Genomic DNA, 20,304 nt, shown 5'->3' with positions numbered 1-20,304 from the left:
CAGATCATTCTCTGGTTGGGGGGGGGAGGGAGTGGGGCCAGATTTTTGTCTGGTTTGGGGGGGGGGCGGGGGGAAGGAGGAGGAGGTGGGTCAGATGTGTCTGTGGTGGGGGGAAGGGGGGGTGACGGCCAATCGTTGTCCGGTGGGGAGGGAGGAGGAGGCGGGTCAGATGTTTCCCTGGAGCAGGGGGGGAGGTGAGGAGTGAGGCCAGACTATTCTCTTGGGGGGGAATGAGTGAAGCCAGATCATTGTCTGGAGGGCGGGGGGGGGGGGGGGGCAGTGAGTGAGGCCAGACCATTCTCTGTGTGGGAGGGGGGGGGGGTGGTGAGTGAGGCCAGATTGTTGTTGGAGGGGGGGGCGGTGAGTGAGGCCAGATCGTTGTGGGGGGGGCAGTGAGTGAGGCCAGACCATTCTCTGTGTGGGGGGGGGGGGGGGAGTGAGGCCAGATCATTGTCTGGGGGGGGAGTGAGGCGGGTAAAATGGATCTCTAGTTGGGGGGGTGGGGGCGATGGATATCTGGTGGGGGGGGTCAGATGGATCTCTGGCGGGGAAGGCAGATGGATCTCTGGTGGGGGGCAGAGGGGTCCGCTGCCACTCTGCGGGTGATCGGTGGGGGGGAGGGGGGCAGGGGTCACGATCAGTCTGGGTATTGGGGGGGTGGATAAGGGGGACAGTGATGTGTGTGGGTAGTGGGGGGGTGGACAAGTGGGACAGTGATGTGTGTGGGTAGCGGGGAGGTGGATAAGGGGGACAGCGATGTGTGTGGGTAGTGGGGGGGTGGATAAGGGGGACAGTGAGGTGTGTGGGTATTGGGGGGGGGATAAGGGGGACAGCGATATGTGTGGGTAGTGGGGGAGTGTGGATAAGGGGGACAGTGATGTGTGTGGATAGTGGGGGGTGGATAAGGGGGACAGTGATGTGTGTGGGTAGTGGGGGGTGGATAAGGGGGACAGTGATGTGTGTGGGTAGTGGGAGGGGTGGATAAGGGGGACAGTGATGTGTGTGGGTAGTGGGGGGGGGTGGATAAGGGGGACAGTGATGTGTGTGGATAGTGGGGGGGTGGATAAGGGGGACACTGATGTGTGTGGGTAGTGGAGGGGATGGATAAGGGGGACAGTGATGTGTGTGGGTAGTAGGGGGGGTGGATAAGGGGGACAGTGATGTGTGTGTGTAGTGGGGGGGGTGGATAAGGGGGACAGTGATGTGTGTGGGTAGTGGAGGGGGGGTGGATAAGGGGGACAGTGATGTGTGTGGATAGTGGGGGGTGGATAAGGGGGACAGTGATGTGTGTGGGTAGGGGGGGGTGTGGATAAGGGGGACAGTGATGTCTGTGGATAGTGGGGGGGTGGATAAGGGGGACAGTGATGTGTGTGGGTAGTGGGAGGGGTGGATAAGGGGGACAGTGATGTGTGTGTGCACCATCGCTCCCGCTTTTCGCTCCCGGGCCGCTTTCTCCGCTTTCTGCGGCTCGGGAGCGATCTGACACGGGCGCGCTTTTAAAAAAGTTTTTTTAAAATTGCGCATGCGCAGTTCAGAGCTCCGATCGTTTCTGCCGTGCTAAGCCCCGTCCACAGCGCGAATGGGACTGGAGATGGCTGAGAGCGTATGGGGGCGCCTGAAAGCAGATTTCTAAGTTGGATCTGCATTACGCCCAGATTCAGCACTTAGAATGAAAATGGTAAAATCGGGCCCATAGTGTTCAATTCTGGTCGCCACACTACCAGAAGGATGTGGAGGCTTTGGAGAGAGTACAGAAAAGATTTACCAGGATGTTGCCTGGTCTGGAGGGCATTAGCTACGAGGAGAGGTTGGAGAAACTTGGTTTGTTCTCACTGGAGCGACGGAGGTTGAGGGGAGACCTGATCGAAGTCTACAAGATTATGAGAGGCATGGACAGAGTGGATAGTAAGAAGCTTTTTCCCAGCTGGAAGAGTCAATTACTAGGGGGCATAGGTTTAAGTGCGAGGGGTAAGGTTTAATGAACATGTACAAGGCAGATTTTTACACAGAGAGTAGTGGGTGCCTGGAACTCGTTGCCGGGGGAGGTAGTGGAAGAGGATACATTAGTGACTTTTAAGGGGCGTCTTGACAAGTACATGAATAGGATGGAAATAGAGGGATATGGTCCCCGGAAGGGTAAGGGGTTTTAGTTAAGTTGGGCAGCATGGTCGGTGCAGGCTTGGAGAGCCGAAGGGCCTGTTCCTGTGCTGTAATTTTCTTTGTTCTTTGTTCTTTATTTTCTCAAGAAAAGAGAATACTGAGCAGCAAGCTAATTGAGTTCTTTTAATATTAGAGTCGTGGAGGTTTACAGTGTGGAAATAGGCCCTTCGGCCCAACTTGTCCATGCCGCCCTTTTTTTGAAACCCCTAAACTAGTCCCAATTGCCTTGCATTTGGCCCATATCCCTCTATACCCATCTTACCCATGCAACTGTCTAACTGCTTTTTAAAAGACAAAATTGTACTCACCTCTACTACTACCTCTGACAGCATGTTCCAGACACGAATCACCCTCTGTGTGAAAAAATTGCCCCTCTGGATCCATTTCTATCTCTCCCCTCTCACCTTAAACCTATGCCCTCTAGTTTTAGACTCTCCTGCCTTTGGGAAAAGATATTGACTATCTAGCTGATCTATGCCCCTCATTATTTTATAGACCTCTATAAGATCACCCCTCAGCCTTCTACGCTCCAGAGAAAAAAGTCCCAGTCTATCCAGCCTCTCAAACCATCAAATCCCAGTAGCATCCTAGTACATTTTTTCTGCACTCTTTCTAGTTTAATAATATCCTTTCTATAATAGGGTGACCAGAACCAGAACTGTACACAGTTCTGGCAGATGTAGGGAAGATGTTTCCACTTGTTGGGGGGGGGAGGTGGGGGGGGGGGGGGCAACACGATTCCAAATGCAGAGGCCCTAAATATAAGATAGTCATGGAAACGTAGAAACTAGAAGCAGCAGTAGGCTATTCGGCCCTTTGAGTCTGCTCCGTCATTCATTTTGATCATGGCCGATCATCAAATTCAATATCCTGATCCCCTTCCCCCCCCTGTATCCCTTGGTCCCTTTAGCCCCAATTTCATCTTGAACTCACTGTTTTGGCCTCAACTACTTTCTGTGGTAGTGAATTCCACAGGTTCACTCTCTCTGGCTGATAGTCATTAATAAATCCAGCAGAAAATACCGGAGAAACTTATTTATCCAAAAGTGTGGGAAGAATGTGGAACTCGCTGGCCAGAATTTTCCGGCTCTTCACACCAGCGGGATCATCTGGTCCCACCGATGGCGTGGGTTTCCCAGCGGTGTGGGGTGCAGTCAATGGGAAATCCCATTGACAGCGATGGGACCAGAGGATCCCACCTCCAGTAAATGGCACGCCACCTCCCACCGCGAGAATCACACTATGGGGAGGCCAGAGAATCCCCTTCACCATAACAAGGAGAAGCTGAGCTGAAAAACACCATCATTTAAGGGGGAATTAGATAAACGTATCCAGGAGAAAGGAACAGAAAGTTGGAGTTAGATAAAGAGGAGTGAGAGGAGGCTCACGTGAAGCATAACCACTTGCATAGACCACTTGGGCTGAATGGACTGTTTCCTTCTATCTAAGGCAGGGTCAGTCGCAAGTCCTGCTCTACATTCATGCTGACTTTTCAGCAGAAGTAGTTAACAGAAGGAATTTAGAACATAGAACATAGAACATAGAACATTACAGCGCAGAACAGGCCCTTCGGCCCACGATGTTGCACCGACCAGTTAAAAAAAAAAACTGTGACCCTCCAACCTAAACCAATTTCTTTTCGTCCATGAACCTATCTACGGATCTCTTAAACGCCCCCAAACTAGGCGCATTTACTACTGATGCTGGCAGGGCATTCCAATCCCTCACCACCCTCTGGGTAAAGAACCTACCCCTGACATCGGTTCTATAACTACCCCCCCTCAATTTAAAGCCATGCCCCCTCGTGCTGGATTTCTCCATCAGAGGAAAAAGGCTATCACTATCCACCCTATCTAAACCTCTAATCATCTTATATGTTTCAATAAGATCCCCTCTTAGCCGCCGCCTTTCCAGCGAAAACAATCCCAAATCCCTCAGCCTCTCCTCATAGGATCTCCCCTCCATACCAGGCAACATCCTGGTAAACCTCCTCTGCACCCTCTCCAAAGCCTCCACATCCTTCCTGTAATGTGGGGACCAGAACTGCACACAGTACTCCAAGTGCGGCCGCACCAGAGTTGTGTACAGTTGCAACATAACGCTACGACTCCTAAATTCAATCCCCCTACCAATAAACGCCAAGACACCATATGCCTTCTTAACAACCTTATCTACTTGATTCCCAACTTTCAGGGATCTATGCACACATACACCTAGATCCCTCTGCTCCTCCACACTATTCAAAGTCCTCCCGTTAGCCCTATACTCAACACATCTGTTATTCCTACCAAAGTTAATCTCCTTGCTCATTAGCTCTGTTTAATTTAATTTAATCTCCTTGCTCATTAGCTCTGTTTATGATCTGGATATAATTGGACACACACAATGTTTCTCGATCAGGAATATTGGAAGTGACTGTGCAGTTTGTTTTGTGCTGTTATCTCTCTTGTTAGATATGTGTAGCTCTGAAGTGGAAATTCACAGTTGGCTCTTTTTGGCTGTACAAGATATTGAGCCAAAGTGAAAACTTTCCAAGTCGCTGTCAAAGTCCCTTTAGCTTAGCATCATGCAATGGGTGCGGTAGCTAAGCACTTCCGTTGCTCGTTTAACAACATAGAGGTCGTGAGTTCAAATCCGACCATGCCAAATTTCTGAAATGGAATTCAGTAACAATTTCTAGGCTAGTACCTGGAAATAAAAGTGAATGAAGTGTCGTAAAAATCCAACTGGTTCATCGGCGTCCTTCAGGAACAGGAGTGTTTGACTCCTGTCCTACACAAATGGGACGGGATTCTTCAATTGTGCGTGCCCAAAAAACAGAAATTCCCGCCCAAGGTCAACGGGTCTTTACATGGTCTGTCGAATATTCTGTCTCGCCTGTTACAATTCCCGTGGCAGGCGGGACGGGAGATTTCTGGCCCACTTGACCCTTAAGAACAGAAAGGATCAACAATAAATATGAGGTGGCCAATCTTCCACACATCCCGTAAATAAATAAAAAGCTAGCCATGCATGTTTTCAAATTGGGAATCTCTTTGATGCAGTATTATTGAAAGACAGATCTTGCATTTGGATTGTGCTGTTGACCACTTCAGGATGTTCCAACATGTTTTACAGCTGATGAAATACTTTTGAAGTGTCAGATATTTTATAAAGTGGGAAGCATGATGGCCAATTGAGGTGCAGCAAGCTCCCACAAATAGCAATTAGACCAGACCATCTGCTCTTCAGATTGTTTAAGTTTTAAAGTTTATTTCATAAGTCACAAGTAAGCCTTACATTAACACTGCAATAAAGTTACTGTGAAATTCCCCTAGTCGCCACACTTCGGCGCCTGTTCGGGTCAATGCACCTAACCAGCACGCCTCTCAGACTGTGGGAGGAAACCGGAGCACCCGGAGGAAACCCACACAGACACGGGGAGAACGTGCAAACCCCGCACAACATGAGATCAAACACTTGAGAAGGTGGACATTTCCTCAGTTGCATCTGAAGGGCAACAGCCTCCAATGATGCAGCATTCCTTCAGCACCGCACCGTGCTTGTCGCTCTAGATCATGTGCTGAAGTCATAGAATCGCAGAATACTGCAGTGCAGAAGAGGCCCATCGAGTCTGCACCGACGCATCAAAGGCTCTGCCCTGCCCCACCTAATCCCACTTGCCAGCACTTGGCCCATAGCCTTGAATGTTATGACATGCCAAGTATTCATCCAGGTGCTTTTTAAAGGATGTGAGGCATCCCGCCTCCACCACCCTCCCAGGCAGCACATTCCAGACCACCACCTCCCTCTGGGTAAAAAGATTTTTCCTCAAATCCCTCCTAAACCTCCCACCCCTCACTTTTAACTTGTGACCCCTCATAACTGACCCTTCAACTAAGGGAACAGCTGGAATCCATGATTCCAAGTCTCTGGATTGATATTTGAACGCACAGCATACTGACTCAGAAAGGACTTTACTACCCATTGAGCCACTTCAAGATTCATAGAATTTCTCCAGAGCCGAAGGTGGCCATTCGGCCCATCAAGCCTGCACCAACAATCTCACCCAGGCCCTCTCCCCATAACCCCACATATTTACTCTGCTGGTCCCCCTGACACTAAGGGACAACTTAGTATGGCCAATCCACCGAATCCGCACATCTTTAATGCCACTTAGAACTCTTCATAGTTGGTATATATATAGTCGTCACACTCCAACACCTGTTCGGGCACATTGAGGGAGAATTTAGCATGGCCAATGCATCTAACCAGCACTTCTTTCGGACTGTGGGAGGAAACCGGAGCACCTGGAGGAAACCCATGCAGTAAAGGGGAGAACATGCAAAGTCCGCACAGACAATGACCCAAACCAGGAATCGAACCCGGGTCCCTGGCGCTGTGAGATAGTAGTGCTAAGCACTGTGCCACCATGCTCCCCCCATATTATAACTGTGTTCATTTTATCCCACATAGTTTTGCTGATTATGGCTGTATGCTGGAGGTCAGAAGTGTCGAGTTTTTTTCGGACGGTCGTTCCGTCGTGGACACTATTGGCAGGCGAAGGTTTAAGGTGTTGCGACACAGTGAAAAGGATGGCTACAGCACTGCAGATATTGAATACCTTGAAGATAAAAAGGTGAAACTGTACGAAGGATACCGTGCATCTGAAAAATCAATATATTTTTGACAGAGAAACAGAATGAACATTTCAAGCCTGTATGACTATTCTTCAGAGCCCGAGCCATAGAATACCTACAGTGCAGAAGGAGGCCATTTGGCCCATCAAGTCTGCACAGGCTCATCATACCCAGCACCCCCCCTCCACCCCATCCCCACAACCCCGCACATTTCCCATGGCTTACTCACCTAACCCACACATCTTGGGACACTAAGCGGCAATTTACCATGGCCAATCCATCTCAACTGCACATCATTGGAGTTGGGAGGAAACCGGACCACCTGGAGGAACCACACAGACACGGAGAGAAAGTACAAACTCCACCCAGTCACCCAAGGTCGGAATTGAACCCAGGTCCCTGGCGCTGTGAGGCAGCAGTGCTAACCACTGTGCCACCCTGAAGAAGAGTCATACAGACTCGAAACATTAACACTGTTTCTAGTCTCCATAGATGCTGCCTAAACATGCTGAGTTTTGCCAGCATTTTCTTGTTTTAGTCAAATATCAGCATTTTGCTTTTATGATCCTTTGACAATTGTGTGGCGGTTATTGATGGAGATAATATGAAAGACCATTTTTAGACTTGAACTTTATTTTCCGCAGGATTCTGGTGCCACAGGAGAACTTGTGAATAAACTGATAGAATTGTACAGTACCAAAGGAGCCCATTTGGTCCATTGTCCTTGTACTGGCTCTTTCAGAGAGCGACCCAATTCGACCCCACTGTCTAGTTGTTCCTCACAGCCCTGCAAGAATTTTCTCTTATCCAATTCGCTTTTGACAGCTACTGTTGAATCTGCTTCCACCACCCTTTCAGAAAGCACATTCCAGATCATTATAAGATATTCTGTGGAAATCAACCATGATCTTACTGAATGGCGGAGCAGACTCGAGGGGCCAGATGGCCTACTCCTGCTCCTAGTTCTTATGTTCTTAAACATTCCTCTTCAATCCTGCTCTGGATGTTTTTCCAATTGGCAAATACGAGGAAGACATTAAGTAGAGGGAGGTGGAGGTGGTGTAAGTGTATCTATACACACATGCCATTTATCTGATCATCAGCCAGGGAATTTCTTCAATGTATCACTAACTCTTCTGTCATCTCATGAACTTTTCCACATAACAGGTAGAGGGAGAGGATTATGCTGAGCTCATTCGCCTACATGACTTAGTGTATGATCAAGCGTACATGTGGTTCAGCTCCCTCAAGCAAGTATTGAAGACTCGAATTCTGAGCCACTTTGGACCAATGCCAAGGAAGGATACAGATATACAGGTGTGTTAGCTCATGACTGTACACGTACCAGGACAGTAGTGGGAAGTTGTGCGTGGAGTCCGAAGAAATAGAAGAGGCGCTAAATGAATATTTTTCGTCAGTATTCACACAGGAAAAAGACAATGTTGTTGAGGAGAATACTGAGATACAGGCTATTGGACTAGACAGGATTGAGGTTCATAAGGATGAGGTGTGAGCAATTCTGGAAAGTGTGAAAATAGATAAGTCCCCTGGGCCGGATGGAATTTATCCGAGGATTCTCTGGGAGGCTAGGGAGGAGATTGCAGAGCCTTTGGCTTTGATCTTTATGTCATCATTGTCTACAGGAATAGTGCCAGAAGACTGGAGGATAACAAATGTTGTCCCCGTGTTCAAGAAGGGGAGTAGAGACAACCCTGGTAATTATAGACCAGTGAGCCTTACTTCTGTTGTGGGCAAAGTTTTGGAAAGGATTATAAGAGATAGGATTTATAATCATCTAGAAAGGAATAATTTGATTAGGGATAGTCAACATGGTTTTGTGAAGGGTAGGTCGTGCCTCACAAACTTTATTGAGTTCTTTGAGAAGGTGACCAAAGAGGCGGATAAGGGTAAAGCAGTTGAGGTGGTGTATATGGATTTCAGTAAAGTGTTTGATAAGGTTACCCATGGTAAGCTATTGCAGAAGATACGGAGGCATGGGATTGAGGGTGATTTAGCGGTTTGGATCAGAAATTGGCTAGCTGTAAGAAGACAGAGGGTGGTGGTTGATGGGAAATGTTCATCCTGGAGTTCAGTTACTAGTGGTGTACCGCAAGGATCTGTTTTGGGGCCACTGCTGTTTGTCATTTTTATAAATGACCTGGATGAGAGCGTAGAAGGATGGGTTAGTAAATTTGCGGATGACACTAAAGTCGGTGGAGTTGTGGACAGTGCAGAAGGATGTTGCAGGTTACAGAGGGACATAGATAAGCTGCAGAGCTGGGTTGAGAGGTGGCAAATGGAGTTTAATGCGGAAAAGTGTGAGGTGATTCACTTTGGAAGGAGTAACAGGAATACAGAGTACTGGGCTAATGGTAAGATACTTGGTAGTGTGGATGAGCAGAGAGATCTTGGTGTCCATGTGCATAGATCCCTGAAAGTTGGCACCCAGGTTGATAGGGTTGTTAAGAAGGCATATGGTGTGTTAACTTTTATTGGTAGAGGGATTGAGTTTCGGAGCCATGAGGTCATATTGCAGCTGTACAAAACTCTGGTGCGGCCGGACTTGGAGTATTGTGTACAGTTCTGGTCACCGCATTATAGGAAAGATGTGGAAGCATTGGAAAGGGTGCAGAGGAGATTTACCAGGATGTTGCCTGGTATGGTGGGAAGCTCTTATGAGGAAAGGCTGTGGGACTTGAGGCTGTTTTTGTTAGAGAGAAGAAGGTTAAGAGGTGACTTAATAGAGGCATACAAGATGATCAGAGGATTAGATAGGATGGACGGTGAGAGCCTTTTTCCTCGGATGGTGATGGCTAGCACGAGGGAACATAGCTTTAAATTGAGGGGTGATAGATATAGGACAGATGTCAGAGGTAGGTTCGTTACTCAGAGAGTATTAAGGGCGTGGAATGCCTGCCTGCAACAGTAGTGGACTCGCCAACATTAAGGGCATTTATATGGTCATTGGATAAACATATGGATGATATTGGAATAGTGTAGGTTAGATGGGCTTTAGAATGGTTTCACAGGTCGGCGCAACACCGAGGGCCGAAGGGCCTGTACTGCGCTGTAATGTTCTATGTTCTATGTTCTATTTTGTTTCAGAAACGGTTTTAACAAGCACGATCATTTTTTTTTAAAAAGCAGTTCACACAGTATTTACAGCACAGAAAAAGGTTGTTTGGCTGGTTGGCATTGGTGCTCCACACGAGAATGCTCCCAACCCTCTTCAGCCATCTTCATCAACATCAAGAAGTCTCACAACACCAGGTTAAAGTCCAACAGGTTCATTTGGAATCATGAGCTTTCGGAGCACTGCCCCTTCATCAGGTGAGTGGAGCTGCCTTACATCGATGACATTTTCTTCCTTTGAACTCACGGCAAAGAATCTTCCTCCACTCACCTGATGAAGGAGCAGTGCTTCGAAAGCTCGTGATTCCAAATAAACTTGTTGGACTTTTACCTGGTGTTGTGAGACTTCTTACTGTGCCTACCCCAGTCCAATGCCGACATCTCCACTTCATCAACATCATCTTCTATTTCTTTACAGGCAGCACGGTGACACAGTGGTTAGCCCTGCTGACTGACAGCGCCAGGGACCCGGGTTCGATTCCCAGCTTGGGTCACTGTCTGTGTGGAGACTGCACATTGTCCCCGTGTCTGTGTGGGTTTCCTCCGGGTACTGCGGTTTCCTCTCACAGTCCAAAAGACGTGCTGGTTAGGTGCATCAGCCATGCTAAATTCTCTTTCAGTGTACCCGAACAGGCACCGGAGTGTGGCGACTAGGGGATTTTCACAGTAACTTCATTGCAGTGTTAAAGTAAGCCTACATGTGACACTAATAAATAAACTTTAGACTTTTTCTTTCTCATGTGCTTTTATAGCTTCCCTGACATGTTTCTATGTTATTTCACCTCACTCTTCCTGCTGGGAGGAAACAGCACATTTTACCCATTTTCCAAGTCAAGAATTTTCTCCTGAATTCTCCATCAGATGCATTTGTGATTTGGTTTACCTCCAGTGGAAACATCATCTCCGTATCAGCCCTATCAAGCTCTTTCATCATTTTGAAGATCTCCACAAGGGCACCTATCAACTTTCTCTTCCAGAGAAAAGACTCCCAACCTATAGTGAGATTTGAATAATACAGCCCTATGATTTTTCTCCTTTGTTGCCTGAAGAAGTGTCCCAAAGGTTAATGTTTAATTCCTGGGGGCTCCAGGGCAATCTTGGATGGTTGTTAACTCAGGACTAGAATTTATTTTGATTTCTCCTTTCCACTGGTGAGTGGCAGAAATGTGCTGGTTTTAACCTGTTGAAAAAGGTTCCTTTTCGCTTTTTCAACAGCATAAAATCCATTGTATTTTCTGCCTCTCTTTAATTCATAGAATCCCAACAGTGCAGGAGGAGGCCATTTGGTCCATCAAGCCTGTACCAACAGCAATCCCTCCCCGTAACCCAATGTATTTACCCTGCTAATCCCTCTGGCACAAACGGGCAATTGAGCATGGCCAATCAACCTGACCCGCACATCTTTGGACTGTGGGAGGAAACTGGAGCACCCGGAGGAAGCTCACGCAGACACGAGAAGAATGTGCAAACTCCACACAGACAGTGACCCGAGCCGGGAATCGAACCCGGGTTCCTGGCGCAATGAGGCAGCAGTGCTAACCACTGTGCTACCGTGCCATTCCAATGAGGAGTTGTATGGGACTGGTAACCTTAGCTCTGTGTCTTAACCCTGCTGGTGCTTCCAGACATCTACTGTTTTAATTTCAGATCTCCCCGCGTCCACGGCTTTGATCCCTTTCTGCTGACCTTTTTGTTTTGTGCTTTTCTTTGTCCCCCAGGCAAGTCCGAACGGCCCAGGTTGGTGCTGGTGGCTGCTGGCTGTCCTCCCGCTGGAAAGTCGGGCTCAACTTCCCTTTCTCGCCATGACGACGCTTCAGGAACGCTTGAATGGTATCCGCCGTGTGCTCTTATTCATGTCACGCAACTGCCCGCGGTGACTGATGGTCTGGGGTTGATTCTGTGCTTGCCTGTGTGTTGTGGCCGGGACACGTGTTGCCACCACACAAGCGAGGTTTTTCTAAGTTCATGTCCACTGCAGCAGTCCGGTGAAAGGAATCTCATCTAGTGAAGAATGTGCAGAGTCAGGATTACGTGAAGAATGTTACTGATAATATAATCAATTGAGGGCATTTAGTGCTAAAATCTGAGTACATTTTTGTGACTATTTTTACAGCCTGAATCCCAAAATACCTTATTTTGAAAATGTATATTTTTGTTAAATCATATGTATATTTATGGAGCAACAGAGGTTTTTAAATTATTTTTGCTTTCTTATCTAGTTCTAACTCAACCTGGGGTCGAGCTAAAATATACTAGGAATATACAAAGTACAAAATAGTTTAAAATGGTGACCTTCAGTCCTAAAGGATATGGTGAGGGAAATGTATTATTTATGGCAGGAAAACAAATACTCGGGGAGGTACAAGTTTGCATGCAAGCCTTTTTTTTTGAGTTAATCTTAAAACTCAAACATAAGTAATATTTTTTTGTAACTCTCTTTTTAAATGCAAGACCAAATCTGTCTCTCCTTCCCGCTCTCCTTTTCCTGGTTTAATGCACAAATTGAAACCAAGAAAGCAGGTTTACGACTTATTCACGGAGCGTCCAACAGGACTTTGATGAACTAGCTGCAATGAGGCACACAAGAAAAAGCCAACCCCTTTTGAATTTGCCGGTGGGGGCCTGTTTAGCTCAGTTGGCTGGACGGCCGGTTTGTGATGCAGAGCGGCGCCAACAACGCGGGTTCAGTTCCCGCACCGGCTGAGGTAATTCACGAACCTTCTCAACCTTGCCCCTCGCCTGAGGTGTGGTGATCCTCGGGTTAAATCACCACCAGTCAGCCTGTCAACTGGGACTATGGCGACTTTGAATTTCCGATTGTCTCTTGCCTGACACCCCTCCACTCCAGAGATCTGCGTTCAGTGCCTCCCTGCAGTAACACAACTGAGATCAGGGCTTAAACTCTCTCGCACTGCAGCATGGTGCTCTGATCCACTCTGCCGCCCCACACCTCCCTCAAATTAAAATATATGTAAAAACTAAGGTTGCGTAGCATTTATGGTCTTTAGAAGCACCTAGTCTTCCATGGACATCAATCATTGTGTCCAGCACAAGCTAATACGAGAACGGACCACTTAGCCTGGGGACGTTTGGGTTTTTTTTACTTGAAGAACATGTTTGCACCTTGTCAGATTTTGGATTCCCATTATATTATCAGTAACATTCAGTTTAACCTGAAAATTTGCACATTCCTTCTCGTGTGTTCTCATAAAGCCAAAGTTAAATATATTTATTATCTTATTTTTGCAACAATCCATGTCTTGTGCACACAGCATCTGGAGGTGTGCAATAATTTCAACTTCCTGTACTGACAAAATGTGTCACATTCTGCGTCAAGTATTATATCATACATCTTAAAAAACGTTGGGCTTAATATACTAATGTAGATTAGGATCGAGTAGCAAAATTCTGCCTTTTAATGCACATTCTGATTATATAGAGGACTGTTTTGGTTGAGAACTGTATGTTTTAAAAACACTGTATTCGAATCATGTACCTTTGTTTAGATGTAGCGTGAGTGTAATTGTGCAATTGACTTTTGTCTGAACATAATCGTAACTAGTCGATGCCCCTAGCCTTAATAAGTCTTAATTGCATTACATACAGTTCGCAAAACTGGACTATGTTAAGTGCATTTCAACTGATCCACAATCTTTCTTGCTTGAATGTAACCTGTTGCTTCAGTGTCATCATTCAGATAAAGCTGTGAAGTAATTTTGAAGGCCGACCTACCAGCTAAAAGGCTAGGGGTTTCGGCACTGGCTTATTCCGCGTTAACTCACGATAGCCTGTCCTGTTTGCGTTGAGTGGGTTTAGGTAACGAGTTGTGATTAGAATCAGGCCCCAAATTATCTACAGAGTACATTTCGACACATCTCAAGATGTCCCTCCAAGATAAAGAGACATTAGATTGCCGCTATCTTCAGGCGCCACTCAATCGAAAAATATAAGAACTGAGAGACACTGTATTCTGTGATCAGAAAGAGAGAATGCCCAGATTAGCAGTACACTGTTTCCATCCCTGAGGTTTCACTGTAACTAAATTTAATGTGGTGAATTAGTAGTGTTTGACAAATAAGTACAATTTAACCAGACAATTTCAATAAAACAACTGTGCCTGTTTAACCTTTATTTCCACCTAAATTATTCATGCATATTACTAAATGTCTCAGCTTCCCCTGCATAGTCCAACATTCCCTCAAACCACTTTCTTTATTAAAATGATTAAGGTCTGCTTTAATATAAGGTGAAAGTTCTGATCTTCTCATTGTTGTCCTCTCCTTTGCAAATTTGCCTGGTGTGTCCTGAACTGTGGTGTGGAGATGCCAGCGTTGGACTGGGGTGGGCACAGTAAGAAGTCTCACAACACCAGGTTAAAGTCCAACAGGTTTATTTGGAATCACGAGCTTTCGGAACGCTGCTCCTTCCTCAGGTGAGTGGCGCCACTCACCTAATGAAGGAGCGCCGCTCCGTAGGCTCATGATTCCAAATAAACCTGTTGGACTTTAACCTGGTGTTGTGAGACTTCTTACTGTGTCCTGAACTGGATAACGGTGCAAATAAAGAGCTGATATCACTGTTTACATTTCCATTCATTGAGACTGCAGATAGAACCAGAATTTAGTCTTGGCACTTGTCCAGCCGAGTTCGGTGAGCGCCCATTTTGGCGCTTTGTACTGTGTACATATTTACAGCGGAAGTTCACAAGAAAGAGGGAGGTACACACAACAGAGGGACCTGGCTGAAGTAAGCGTGGACATACAGTATATTACATGCTGGTGTAAAGCAACTTCAGTTTCACAAGATAGATGCAAATGACAGAGTACATTTCAACCCATCTTAAGACGTCCCTCCAAGTTAAAGAGACATTAGGTTGCCGCATTGTGTCAAGAACCTAGGGATTGAAGTGATTACTCAGCTCAATCCTGTTTACTGCCACATGGTTATGGTTGACAGGAATAGCGAAACAGAATATAGGAACGTAGGACTTCGGAGCAGGGGTAGGCCAATCAGCCCTTAGAACCTGGTCCACCTTCCAATCAGATCATGACTAATCTGAATGTGGTCTCAACTCCATTTTGCTGTATGCCTCCCATAACCTTTGACTCCCTATCTAACCAAAATCTATCTAACTCAGCCTTGAATTTAAAGATCCAATCTCCACGATGTACTGGGAAGAGAAGTCCACACTCTAATGAGCCTCCAAGAGAAAAGATTTCTCTTCATCGCTGTTTTAAAAGGGAGACCACTTATTCTTAAAATATGTCCTGGACTTCTAGTTCCCCTCGCAGGAGAAAACAGCCTCCTGCTCTCCACCTGATCCAGCCCCCCTCATGATCTTCCATGTTTCAATGTGATATCTTAATTCCGTCTGCCTGCCTTCCGTGACCCTAATTCTGTTGCCAAACAAATATCTTATCAGTCTCAGTTTTGACATTTTCCATTGACTCCCAGTTTTTTGAGGGGAATGATTCCTGATTTCCACCTGTTTCTTGAGTGCTGGTGTCCCTTTCACAATGCGACCAGGAAGACTGTACTTGGGGTGATTTCTTATGCGTGAAGAAATCCTTTGTGCCGTAAAAGGTCCTTTCACCAGTTTTAACCCATGGCGCAGGATTTTCGGGGCGGGATTTTCTGGCCACGCTCATCCCAAAACCAGAAATCCCTGCCCAAAGTCAACAGACCTTTGCATGGTCCGCCCCCCCCCCCCCCCCCCCCCCCCCCACTGCCGCCTGCTATGATTCCCCTGACGGATGGGATGGGAAAACTCCCCCCCCCCCCCCCCCCGCCCCCGCCATGGTCTCTTGTTCTCGTTTTTCTTTTTGGCTTGTCCAATTAACCATATGTAAAACAACTTGCATTTATATAGCACCTTTAATATAGTTAAACATTCCAAGGCACTTCACAGGAACATTGCCAAACAAAATTCAACATTGAACCACACAAGGACTTCCTTAGGACATTGCTTGACCGAAGTCATAGGTTTTAAGGAGCGTATTAATGGAGGAGAGAGAGAGATGCAAAGGGGTTTTGGGAAGGAGTTTCAGGGGTTAAAGCTTAAAGTTTATTTATTAGTCACAAGTAAAGCTTACATGAACACTGCAATGAAGTTACTGTGAACTTCCCCTAGGATCTAATATGGTGTTTGGTTTTGTAAGTTTCCCTTAGATTTACTTTGTTTCAAGGGTAAAAGAGCCCAGTTTCTCCAAACTCTTTGATTGGCTGGAATTCTCCAGCGAGCAGAATCTTTCAGTCTTGCTGACAGCACACCCCCAAACCCCCCCCCCCCCCCCTCCCGCCCCCCGCCACCCGCTGCTGTTTTCCTGGCATGAAGTGGAATGAATGGGAAATCCCATTGACAGCAGTGGGACTAGAAGATCCCAGCGAGCGTACAAGAAACGCGTGGCTGGGAAGCCAGAGGATCCAGCCCTCTGTGCGCATGCCGGTCACTACGCAGCTTTGTAAAGGTGCATGTCATGGTCTGCATTGACGTGTGTGCAGTAACTATCTTCATGTAGAAAGAACAGCACAGAAACCGGTCATCTGGCTCAACTGGGCTGTGCTGGTGTTTATACTTTATCCTCTGAACATTAACTCTGAGCATTTTCTCTCTCTTGCCTCAAGAGCTTTAAGATGACTGGGGCATATATAGTTTTAGCCTTGACATCCTCGGACTTGCGCCCTGCTGCTCAAGCAATGTAACTGAGCGTGTGCTCCCATTCTTGCTTCTCTCCAGAAATTGAAGCACTGAATTTTTTAACTGGTCCAAATCCCTTTCCAGAACACCTTCCATGTCATCCATTGTGATACCCATTTCTCCTTCCAATACCTTATACTTGTCCATATTGAGTTTCATGAAGCAATGTGGCATTGAATGAAGGTTTGAGTATTTGAGTGCTGAAATTAAGTATTTTAATACATTCTGAGCCTTTTCTCCTTCCTTCCACCACAATCCAAATCATTTGCTCCGGCATGTCCTTCTTGCAATGACTAACGTGACCTCGTTTTTTTTTAACCCTTATTTGTTATTGTAAGTCATTTTGTTTCAGGAACTCTCTCTCTTCCCCCAATGGGCTGTGGATACAGAAGGATCAATTGGGGCCTTCAAGATTGACATCAATAAATTCCTGCTGAATAAATTAGGATATCAGGGGACACGGAGCAAAGGTGGCTGAATAGAGATGGGGAGCATTTCAGCCATGACCCAACTGATCATGGGGCAGCACAGCGGTTAGCACTGATCCCTCATAGTGCTAGGGACCCGAGTTCAATTCCGGCCTCAGGTGACTGTGCGGAGTTTGCACATTCTCCCCATGTCTGCATGGGTTTCTTCCGGGTGCTCCGGTTTCCTCCCACAGTCCAAAGATGTGCGGGTTAGCTGGATTAGCCATGGTAAATTGCCCCTTAGTGTCCCAAGATGTATAGATTAGGAGGATTAGCGGGGTAAATACGTGGGAATACGGGGATAGGATCTGGGTAACAGTCAGTACAGACTCAATGGGCCAAATGATCTTATTCTGCACTGGAGGGATTCTATGAATGTCGCAGGAGGTGCTGAATATCCACCTCCTCTTCCTGACTGTGCAGTATGTGATCAGGATCAAGAATGTCTTCCCTGAAAGCGTGATGGAGGCAGATCCAATCATGACTTTTAAGAGGGAATTGGGTAATTATTTGATGCAAGGCTACAGGGGAGAAGCAAGGGAGTGGGACTAGCTGTGTAACTCTTGCAGAGAGCCAGCATGGACATGACGGGCTGAATAGCCTCCTGCCGTGCTGTTGCCATTTTATGATTGTAATGTTCCTCTATTTTTCTACAATCAGTAGCAAAATACAAGGGCAGATGCTTCCTGAATGTTCTGAGATTAAATGTATCTTCAATATTGCAGTCGCTTGAATAATAAATGTAATTCCTGTGAAATTAACTAAAGGTTTTGTTATGTGTTTGTGTGCTCATTGATGTTTCTTAGTGACTGGTCATTAGTTTCCAGCTTTGTTTGTGGTTTATATAAATGAGACACTCAAGAAGCAAATATTTAAATAAACTAAGATTTGAAAGTGCAATTAAAATGAAATGTGGCAAGTACAGTTACAACAACCAAGATGGTAAATAAAACATTGTATAACCTGTAGTTTGTGGTTTTTATTCTAAACACAATTCTAAACACAATGCTCCAGCATTAAGATTACAATGGAATATGCCATGAATCACATTAATAACGATGATGTTCAAACTTGTGCCAGATTATTAAAGTTTCTTTGGACATTAGCTGTCCCCTTGTTCTCCAGTTTGTACTCTGCTTATATATTACATTTCCTTTGATGGCACCTCAACTTTTACAGATGCACCATAGAAAGCATTCTTTTTGGTTGTATCACAGCTTGTTTTGGCTCCTGCTCTGCCCAAGACCACAAGGAACTACAAAAGGTCATGAACGTAGCCCAATCCATCACACAAACCAGCCTCCTATCCATTGACAAAGGGCACTTTGACAAAGGATCGTCTGGACTTGAAACATCAGCTCTTTTCTCTCCTTGCAGATACCTGCCAGACCAGCTGAGATTTTCCAGCATTTTCTCTTTTGACTCCCATCCATTGACTTTGTCTACACTTCCCGCTGCCTCAGCAAAGCAGCCAGCATAATTAAGGACCCCATGCACCCCGGACATTCTCTCTTCCACCTTCTTACGGAAAAAGATGCAAAAGTCTGAGGTCACATACCAACCGACTCAAGAACAGCTTCTTCCCTGCTGCTGTCAGACTTTTGAATGGACTTACCTTGCATTAAGTTGATCTTTCTCTACGCCCTAGTTATGACTGTAACACTACATTCTGCACTCTTGTTTCCTTCTCTATGAACGGTATGCTCTGTCTGTATAGCGTGCAAGAAACAATACTTTTCACTGTATGCTAATACATGTGACAATAATAAATTAAATCAAATCCCAAGCACATAGGGCAGGATTTTACACCTCACTCGGGCGAGATCATAAAATATCGCCCAAGGCCAGCGGAGATTTCCGTTCTGCGAGCCAGGGCGGACGAGCTAGTAAAATTCCGGCCAGAAAATCCTAGAATCCCTACAGTGCAGAACGAGGCCATTCTGCCGATCGCGTCTGCACTGACTCTGCGACAGACCATCCTATCCAGGTCCCAGCCACGTAAATCCACGTATTTACCTTGCTAATCCCCCAACTCACACATCTTGGGACACCCAGGGGCAATTTAGCATAGCCAATCAACCTAACCTGCACACCTCTGGACTGTGGGAGGAAACTGGAGCACCAGAAGGAAACCCATGCAGACTCGTGGAGAATGTGACCTCTGTTATCTAGAAGCACAGGGTTACAATCACTTGTTTTATTCATTAACTGGATGTGGGCATTGCTGTCGACTCCAGCTTTTATTGCTCAGCCTTAATTGCCCTTGAAAAGGTGGTGGTGAGCCACTGCCTTGAATAAAACAAAACGGCTTGCACCTAAGTAGATTAACTCAGGGCGGCTGTGAGTTAACCACAATGCTGTGGGTCTGGAGACACATATAGATGGAATCTTCCTATAATTTGTCAAAGTGTCACTTTCAGTTATAAAATTGGTGTGTGGCTCTCCAGTTGCAGAGCTGAGTTTTCTCTCCAGATTCTCTGATGCTTAGTACACAGAGAATCGGGGGACATGGTTTCCACCCTCACTCTGATGGGGTTGGATCTGATGAAGCTGACCAGGCCAACTCCATTGTGTTTGGGGCGCCACATTTAAAGCATACTCCAAACTGCATTGAAAATATATTTTCACCAACCCCCTTCCCCCCCTACAAACATTGGGGAAATTCTGACCCACTCCCCAAGGAATGGGGCAACCCCACCCCCACTTCGCCACCCCTACACACATACAGGCATTGAGTCAACCCTCCACTCCTCCAACGCTCCTCCACCCTGATAATCTAGAAGTTCCAAAGTGGCCATTACTGAGATTAGATTTTTATTTCAGAATTTTATTCAGATAAATGAATTTAAATCCCACGGTGGGATTAAGAACTCGTATCTCTGATCATTCGTCCAGGTCTCTGGCTTCCTGGTCCCGTAACATAACCAGCTTGTTATTCCGATTCAAATTTCCCACCAAATTACACATCTTGCAGGATTTTACAACCTTGCTCGGGCGAGGCTCGTAAAATCCTGCCCGAGACCAACGGAGAATTCCATTCTGTGAGCCGGGGCCAGAAAGGCGGGAAAATTGACTTGGAATTGGTGTTTGTTCGAAATCCTGGAACACACTCCCTAACAGCAATGTGGGTGTACTAACACCACATAGATTGCCAAGTTTCAAGAGGTGGAGATGCCGGCGTTGGACTCCATTGTGTCTTTATCATGCGATCCTAGAATCAGAATTTATG

At 46.3% G+C, this 20,304-nt stretch overlaps 1 protein-coding gene across 1 annotated transcript in view; it reads left to right on the top strand.

Moving 5' to 3' along the window:
• The window catches only part of LOC144492996 (LON peptidase N-terminal domain and RING finger protein 3-like), a 47,286-nt gene extending 33,245 nt beyond the window's left edge, over positions 1-14,041 (top strand). Inside the window, exons 10-12 of the mRNA XM_078211754.1 lie at positions 6,616-6,778; positions 7,947-8,096; positions 11,630-14,041. Coding sequence (XP_078067880.1) covers positions 6,616-6,778; positions 7,947-8,096; positions 11,630-11,788 — 472 coding nt within the window. The 3' untranslated portion in view covers positions 11,789-14,041. The remainder of the gene's footprint in view (positions 1-6,615; positions 6,779-7,946; positions 8,097-11,629) is intronic.
• Positions 14,042-20,304: the final 6,263 nt, after the last annotated feature.

Source organism: Mustelus asterias, chromosome 4, assembly GCF_964213995.1.
Source record: "Mustelus asterias chromosome 4, sMusAst1.hap1.1, whole genome shotgun sequence".
In the NCBI taxonomy this organism is placed as follows: domain Eukaryota; kingdom Metazoa; phylum Chordata; class Chondrichthyes; order Carcharhiniformes; family Triakidae; genus Mustelus; species Mustelus asterias.
This window is presented reverse-complemented; position numbering and strand designations above follow the sequence as displayed.